Source organism: Podarcis gaigeae (genome assembly GCF_964106915.1).
Source record: "Podarcis gaigeae genome assembly, chromosome: 10".
Taxonomy (NCBI): Eukaryota; Metazoa; Chordata; class Lepidosauria; order Squamata; family Lacertidae; genus Podarcis; species Podarcis gaigeae.
The window spans coordinates 8780901-8789034 of NC_139686.1; the positions used below are offsets into that span (position 1 = coordinate 8780901).

General features: G+C 46.3%; 1 protein-coding gene across 2 annotated transcripts; it reads right to left on the minus strand.

Annotated features, from left to right (window-relative positions):
• LOC310826195 (endonuclease domain-containing 1 protein-like) lies at positions 1-7754 on the minus strand. 2 transcript variants are annotated; one of them, XM_083700919.1, is made up of 3 exons: positions 7509-7754; positions 1706-2016; positions 1-562 (listed from the first exon to the last, which is right to left on the minus strand). In XM_083700919.1, the coding sequence occupies exons 2-3, from the start codon at positions 1988-1990 to the stop codon at positions 17-19; spliced, it is 831 nt and encodes a 276-aa protein (XP_083557045.1). In that variant the 5' UTR covers positions 1991-2016; positions 7509-7754; the 3' UTR covers positions 1-16. The 2 variants fall into 2 exon arrangements, with proteins under 2 accessions (XP_083557045.1, XP_083557044.1); XM_083700918.1 differs by lacking the exon at positions 7509-7754 and adding an exon at positions 4409-5031.
• Positions 7755-8134: the final 380 nt, after the last annotated feature.

Genomic DNA, 8134 nt, shown 5'->3' on the forward strand with positions numbered 1-8134 from the left:
CTCTGTGGACAAGGCTTTATTCCCGGGGACAATCGCTATGAAATAGAGACATGTGACTCTGGTTATACAACTCTGCCAGCTTCTCCTCCAACTCCCCCAGAGTGAGAGTCTGCACTGCGTTTTCGTCATTCTGGGCTATTATGGCCCAAGATCTCAGGTGATTGTTGTCTATGACACAGCAGGCTGCAGACCATATATGGCTGGGCTTGTTGACCCTCCCTTTGGCGATGAAGCTTTCCCCTGGCACTGCGCCCACCACGGCAAAGGTTTCCTGGCATCCTTCAGTCTTGCTTGCCATCGTCGACTGCTCATAGTGGTTCCAGGCCCCGCCGTTCAGCTTGATGTATTGCGGCACAATGTTGGTCAACGTGAAGGTGGAAGACTTGGCCTCCTGGTCGGGCTGGTGGCCATTGGGGTTCAGGTGACCCCTGTTGAAATCGGTCAGGTTCTTGTAATCTAGCAAAACGGCCTGGCTGCCTCTAAGTGCTTCCTGCATGTCATCACGTTCCTGCAGGAGAGATCCTTCCGTTTCCATTTCGGGCGGCAGTGTTAAATCCAAGAGCTTTAGGAAAAAAGAGACAGGGGTGCAAGCAGGGAAACTTAGTTGAGAAGAGAAAGGGAGTAAATGAGAAGACAAACCTCCCCCCCCCCCGCCGCCAAACACCGCCTTCAACCATCTCACTAGGCTCTCCCCACTTTCAGCAGTAAGATGTGTTGGGGTGCAATGCCTCCCCAGATCAGGGTTTCCTCCAGAACTTAGGCATTTTGAAATGTCTGAATTCCCTCCCATATAGGCAGGCTGAATAATAGTAATACTATTACTACTATTACTACTAATAATAAATATATTTATACCCTGCCCATCTAGCTGGGTTTCCCCAGTCACTCTGGACAGCTCCCAACAGATTATTAAAAGCACAATAAAACATCAAACATTAGAAACTTCCCTAAGCAGGGCTGCCTTCAGATGCCTTCTAAAAGTCAGATACAGTGGTACCTCGGGTTACATACGCTTCAGGCTACAGACTCCGCTAACCCAGAAATAGTACCTCGGGTTAAGAACTTTGCTTCAGGATGAGAACAGAAATCGCACGGCGGCAGCAGGAGGCCCCATTAGCTAAAGTGGTACCTCAGATTAAGAACAGTTTCAGGTTAAGAACAGACCTCCAGAACAAACTAAGTTCTTAATCTGCGGTACCACTGTAGTTGTTTATTTCCTTGGCATCTGATGGGAGGGCGTTCCACAGGGCGGGCGCCACCACCGAGAAGGCCCTCTGCCTGGTTCCCTGTAACCTCACTTCTCTCAGGGAGGGAACTGCCAGAAAGCCCTCAGAGCTGGACCTCAGTGTCCGGGCTGAACAATGTGGGTGGAGACCATAGCTGTCAACCTTCCCTTTTTTTTGCGGAAAATTCCCTTATTCCAGTGCCGTTTCCCGCTGCTTCCCACTGCTATACTGGATTGTTAGATATCCCATAGACTGTCCCCGGGACAGGTGAGGCTGCCGATTCCTTATTTTTGAGGCTGCTGATCCATTATTTTCAAATCTGAAAGTTGAAAGCTATGGTGGAGACGCTCCTTCAGGTATATTGGGCCGAGGCTTTAAAGGTCAGCACCAACACTTTGAATTGTGCTGAGAAACATACTTGAACGCAGGTGGGGACACTGAGTTTAAAGTAGCAGCTCTTGTCTGCTCAGACCTCTTACCTGGGGTTCAATCCTCCATGTGTTCGGCCTCTTTGCCTGCCCAGGGTTGTAGATGTATGCAGAGAACACCGGGATGCGGTTGTCTCGGTCGTACAGAGTGGCAAAACGATACTGGTTTTTGTACCGCTGGCAAATCCGAGCCGGGCGCGGGGGAGTCAGCCCGATACTTGGAGGGGTTCCTCTGAAGAAAAACTGGCAGCAGGTGTCTTCAAAAGAGGTCACCACTTCGGCGCTCCCTGGCGAATTCAGCTGGCACACCGCGACAAGGAGAAGAATCGGCAACATCGTGCAAGCTCCTCAAAACCGAGCGGCTGTTTGGAGAGACGCTTGTTTAAATGCATAGTTTCATTAGCTGGAAACAACCCCTTAAGAGTCTAACACACTAACCTAGGTTTAGCGAACACTTAGGACTCCAGATATCGCTGAACTACAACTCCCATTAGCACCAGCAAGCACAGCCAACGGCCAGGGCTATCAGAAGTTGTCTTTTTCCCACACCTGCTCTAACCACTAGGCTGCAATGGATCTCATTTCCTCCCACCTAGGGAGGGAAGGATCCGATAACTTCAAGTCTCTCCATTTCTCCAATCTTAAATTCAGGTCCCCACATTTTCTGCAGGAACTTTAGTGCCAATTTCTCGTAAATAAAGACATTTTGAATACATTTCTTTAAGCGTGCATATTTTGCAAGCTGTTTCTTCTAACAGAACGCATTTTGTGTGTTGATACAGTATCTTCACTTTATGCCTTCAGTTTTTTAATGCAAACTTTGCTTTCACATATGCAGTTTTGGGAACATTGCTTATCTGGAGCACAGCATTGCAAAATCAGCAGAAATGTGATTTATGAAGGAGAGCTGTGTTCTGGTTCCCATGGTGTTTCGGGAAGTGTGGTAGAACTAGCTCTAAATGCAAAGTGAGCTGAATTTCTCCCCCACCCTAATCTCCACTGCATATCCCTCTGCTTAAATAGTCAGGTGATTTATTTCTTTCTTAAGAACAGACTGCTCCTCCAGACCCAGGTCTAGAACTGCTATCACTCTTCCCAGAAACCATGCAAAATGCCTCATTTAAAGATCTAATCATCCACCTAGCAACAGCAGCGAGGCTTGAATTCGCCAAGTTTTGGAGAGCTCAATCTCACTTCATTCTCTAAAGGGTGCTGGAATAAGACAGGTCAGTTAGTATTTGCAGAAAGTTACGAAGCGCAAGAGACAAAGTAGAGGGGTTAAATCTAAAAGATCATTTTCAGTTGTTTGGTTTCCTTTGGTCAAACTCATTTTACAACAACAGGGAGCAGTCCTTCATTCAGCTCTCCACCTAGACATTTTTTGCCTTTAGCTTTAAATCTATAAATTAGCTTTGTTGGCCTTCTATATTGCTGCATCTGGATAGCTCAGTTGGTTAGAGCGTGGTGCTGATAAGGCCAAGGTAACAGGTTTGATCCCCATATGGGACACCTGCGTATTCCTGCATCCCAGGAGGTTGAACTATACATAATCTTCCAGGTCCCTTCCAACTCTACAATTCCATTATAGTCGTACCTTGGAAGTCGAACGGAATCCGTTCCGGAAGTCCGTTCAACTTCCAAAACATTCAGAAACCAAAGCGTGGCTTCTGTTTGGCTGCAGGAAACTCCTGCAGCCAATCAGAAGCTGCGGAAGCCACACTGGACATTCGGCTTCCAAAAATCGTTTGGAAACTGGAACCCTCACTTCCAGGTTTTGATTGTTCGGGAGCCAATTTGTTTGGGAGCCAAGGCGTTTGAGATCCAAGGTACGACTGTATTCCATTCTATGATTCTGTTATCTTCTCCATGACTGTTTGACTGTTTCCTTCTTTCTGCTCATTTGCAAGCTGCACCAAGTTTAGAGTCAAGCCTGTGTCCCGTTCGTTTTTATGTGGGTTTTTTTATCATAAAAAATTCAGTAAAAATCATCTTTTAAAAAACAGGAGATCAGAAGAAGGAAATTGTTTTAACAGAGAATAAAATTGCTTTGTGTATATATTTTTTATTAAATTTTCTGTTTTACAGTTTAAAGTACTCATTTTTGCATCCTTAAAATATCAGTGACTTCCCTTCCCTTTACATGGTGCATTTTACATATCATAAACCCCTGCATATTTTACAGAAACTATACCTTTCAGTATTCCATTGTTACATCCACCATAACTTATTTACACTGTTGAATTTAGCTTAATGCTGCCAGTGTTTTCAGCTATACACAGTTCTTCCCCATATATTCAATAAATGTTTTCCAGTCTTCTCTAAACGTATGTTCTTCTTGTTCTCTCATTCTATATGTTAAGTCTGCAAGCTGCGCATATTCTGTCAACTTAAGCTGCCATTCTTCTTTGGTTGGGACCTCGCTCGTTTTCCATTTTGGGGCTAACAAAACATGGGCCACCGTAGTGGCATACATAAATAACCTTTTTTGACGCATGCAAATTTCAGTCTGAATTATCCCCAACAAAAAGGACCCTGGTTTTTGGGGGAGAGTATTTTTAAACATCTTTTTTTCAACTCATTATGGATCATTTCCCAATACTCTTTTACCCTTTTACAAGTCCACCACATATGAAAGAACGGTCCCTACAACTCTTTGCAACTCCAGCAATTATCTGATTCAGTCTTATACATCTTAGCAAGCCTACTTGGAATTAAATGCCATCTGTAAATCATTTTCAAGTAGTTTTCCTTTACCTTCTGGAAGGCTGACACTTGTATGGATTGACTTGTTCTCCTCCAGGCAGGGCACAAGAATATAAGCAACGTGTAACCCTGAGATTGACTGCTTAAATAAGGTTCCCAAAGGAAAACGATAGCAGGCTATCTAGCCCCTGATTAACTTCCTCCAACTGTTGTTTGAATACAGTTTCCAATCTATGCGGGTGCCCAAATTAGAATGTGCTTTTTCTTCTTCTGATGCAGGGATTTCTCAAGGTTAGGCAACGATCCTTTTACTGTAAAGGCGTTATCAAACTGCTTGTGGGATAAAACTCCCTGGCCAGCTTCTGTCGCCGATTTTGTGAGAAAGTGCCCAGATGAGCTGAAAGCTGGAGACCAGATATTTATGGCCAGACTCGATTCTTCTCAAGTCTTCCACCTTATCTTGACCCTGAACCAGTAGGGTGACAAGCACAATCAGATACAGTATTTGTCATGGCCAGCTGCAAAAAGGGTGAGGATGCTGAGTGTTTTCTTATTGGTCAGGGCTTTCGGGCAGAGAACAGTGCGTTAGGAGTGGATGTGAGGAAACTCTCATTCTAACACATTTGCATAGCAACCCATTACCAGGAAAAGACAAAATTATTCTCAGCACTGTATTTTTCCACGAAAGCGAACCAAAGCTTCATAGAATCATAGAGTTGGAAGGGACACCAAGGGTCATCTAGTCCAACCAGCTGCAATGCAGGAATCTCAGCTAAAGCATCCATGGCAGATGGCCATCCGACCTCTGCTTAACAACCTCCAAGGGAGGAGAGTCCTGTTAGGATATCGATGTTCCGTTCCACCTTAAGAACAGGCGTGTGGAATTGTTGTATGTCACATGTCTGTTTACAGTCCAACACAGCTTGCTGGGAACTTCGGTTTGTGTATAGCTTTTGCTTTAGCTGCTTGCTTGGACATGAAAGGGGAGAGTCATGTTTTTCCTTTGTCCTGAATAAACTGCTTGTAAATATGCTTTAAAGGTAAAGGGACCCCTGACCATTAGGTCCAGTCATGGCTGACTCTGGGGTTGCGGCGCTCATCTCGCTTTCTTGGCCGAGGGAGCCGGCGTACAGATTCTGGGTCATGGGGCCAGCATGACTAAGCCGCTTCTGGCGAACCAGAGCAGCGCACGGAAACTCCGTTTACCTTCCCGCCGGAGCGGTACCTATTTATCTACTTGCACTTTGACGTGCTTTTGAACTGCTAGGTTGGCAGGAGCAGGGACCGAGCAACGGGAGCTCACCCCGTCGCGGGGATTCGAACTGCCGACCTTCTGATCACCAAGTCCTAGGCTCTGTGGTTTAACCCACAGCGCCACCCGCAAATACACTTTACATATGCCTCTTTCTGCCCTTCCATTGCGAAGAGTTATTTACTCTGCTGATTAGAGTGTGCTCCAGCTCCTGAAGAGTTCTGAAGCTGCAGGTTGCTGTTTCATGCTGTGTCAAGGACCGGAGATCGCCCAGCTACCGGTTGGTGGTCTGGAGCCAGCTGGGGGCCTGCAAATTGCCCCTGTTTCCTTGGACGCATCCCGACAAGTCCACCACCTCTCGAGGGAGACCATTCCCCCATCAAACAGCTCTTACTGTTAGAAGGTTCTTCCTGATGTTTTGTCGGAATCTCCTTTCTTGTAACTTGAAGCCATTGGTTCAAGTCCTACCTTCCAGAGCAGGAGAAAACAAGCTTTTTCCCTCTTCCATGTGACAGCCCTTGAGATATTTGAAGAGTGCTATCATACCTCCTCTCAGTTTCCTTTTTTATCCAGGCTAAACATACCCAGCTCCTTCAACCATTCCTTATAAGGCTTGGTTTTCATCTTGGTTTCCCTCCTCTGCACACCTTCCAGCTTGTCAACATCCTTCTTAAATTGTGGTGCCCAGAACTGGACCCAGAATTCCAGGTGTGGTCTGACCAAGGCAGAATAGAGTGGGTCTATTCCTTCCATCCATCGGGACACTTCACTTCTGTTAATGCAGCCCACAAATCCTCAAGAGCTTTTTTAAAAAATACAGCCTTTGTAGCTGTGGCTGCTCATTTGCGTGCCTTCGCCACCATGAACACACATGTCACTGGCAAGACTGCCAACTGATTTAAAAAAAAAAAAAAACCAAGCAGGTGGTGCTTTTCATGGAATCGGGGAAAGCATCATTCTCTTCAGTTTGGTTTCCAGAAGAATCAAGCAGGAGTCGGACTCAGAAGTGGACAATAGTTGCCAACCTTAATCATAGGATAATACAAAGCTACCTTGAAGAAGAAGAAGAAGAAGAAGAAGAAGAATTTATATTAACCGAATATTTAAAACACAATACAACATCAAACATTAAAAACTTTCCTAAACAGGGCTGCCTTCAGATGTCTTTGACAAGCTAGATAGTTGTTTATTTCTTTGACATCTGTTGGGAGGGTGCTCCACAGGGCAGGCGCCACCACCGAGAAGGCCCTCTGCCTGGTTCCCTGTAACCTCACTTCTCGCAGTGAAGGAACTGCCAGAAGGCCCTCAGAGCTGGACCAGAATGATGGGGGTGGAGACGCTCCTTCAGGTATACTGGACCGAGGCCATTTAGGGCTTTCAAGGTCAGCACCAACACTTTGAATTGTGTTTGGAAATGTACTGGGAACCAATGCAGGTCTCTCAGGACCAGTGTTATATGGTCTCGGCGGCCACTCCCAGTCACCAGTCTGGGTGCCGCATTCTGAATTAATTCCAGTTTTTGCGTCACCTTCAAAGGTAGCCCCCGTAGAGCGCATTGCAGTAGTCCAAGCGGGAGATAACCAGAGCATGCACCACTCTGGCAAGACGGTCTGCGGGCAGGGAGGATCTCATCCTTTGCACCAGATGGAGCTGGTAGACAGCTGCCCTGGACACAGAATTGACCTGCGCCTCCATGGACAGCTGTGAGTCCAGAATGATTCCCAGGCTGCGCACCTGGTCCTTCAGGGGCACAGTTACCCCATTCAGGACCAGGGAATCCCCCACACCAGCCCACCTCCTTTCCCCCCAAAACAGTACTTCTGTCCTGTCAGGATTCAACCTCAATCTGTTAGCTGCCATCCATCCTCCAACTGCCTTGTATTGTGTCTGACCAGCTACCTCAGCAGTCTTGACACTGGCAGGCAGCACTTTCTCCCGGGTTTCTGGCAGCGCTGTCTCCTCCAAAGACCTGCCATAGATGAGTGGAACTTGCCAGACGCTCTACCGTTGAGCTCCGACCATTCCCCCGGCTAGGATCTGCAATAGGTTGCAAGGATTTCTCATTCTGGCTGCAGTGCACCTGCCAACTGAACATCACCTACTGTAATAAGGAAAGCAAAATTACATGCCTCTAGATCAGCAATAAATGTTCTGTGCCTGGACGCATCGAGAATTTGCCTGGCACAGTAAAATGTTACAAAACAAAAACGATTTCTTGGTTTCCTTTCCCCACACTTGATGAATGGGTTGTGTTTGTTTTTCTTAATTTTTTTTTTAAGTCATTTGCCTATAGTGAAGAGCATGCCAAGCAAAACTGCAGGAACTCTGGCTAATCTGAGTCAAAGGCTGCCGGCCTGCTAGTGACTTCTCAAAAACCCAAAGCTCAAAGTTTCCCACTCAGGTTCAGAATAGTTTCCCCTTTTCAGTTTCCACTGAAACTGGGTCATTTGTGGTGACTTATGCCAGGCAGAGTTGGAATGTAACCAGAGCCTATGTGTTTATGAACATCAGCATGTTGCTCAGTT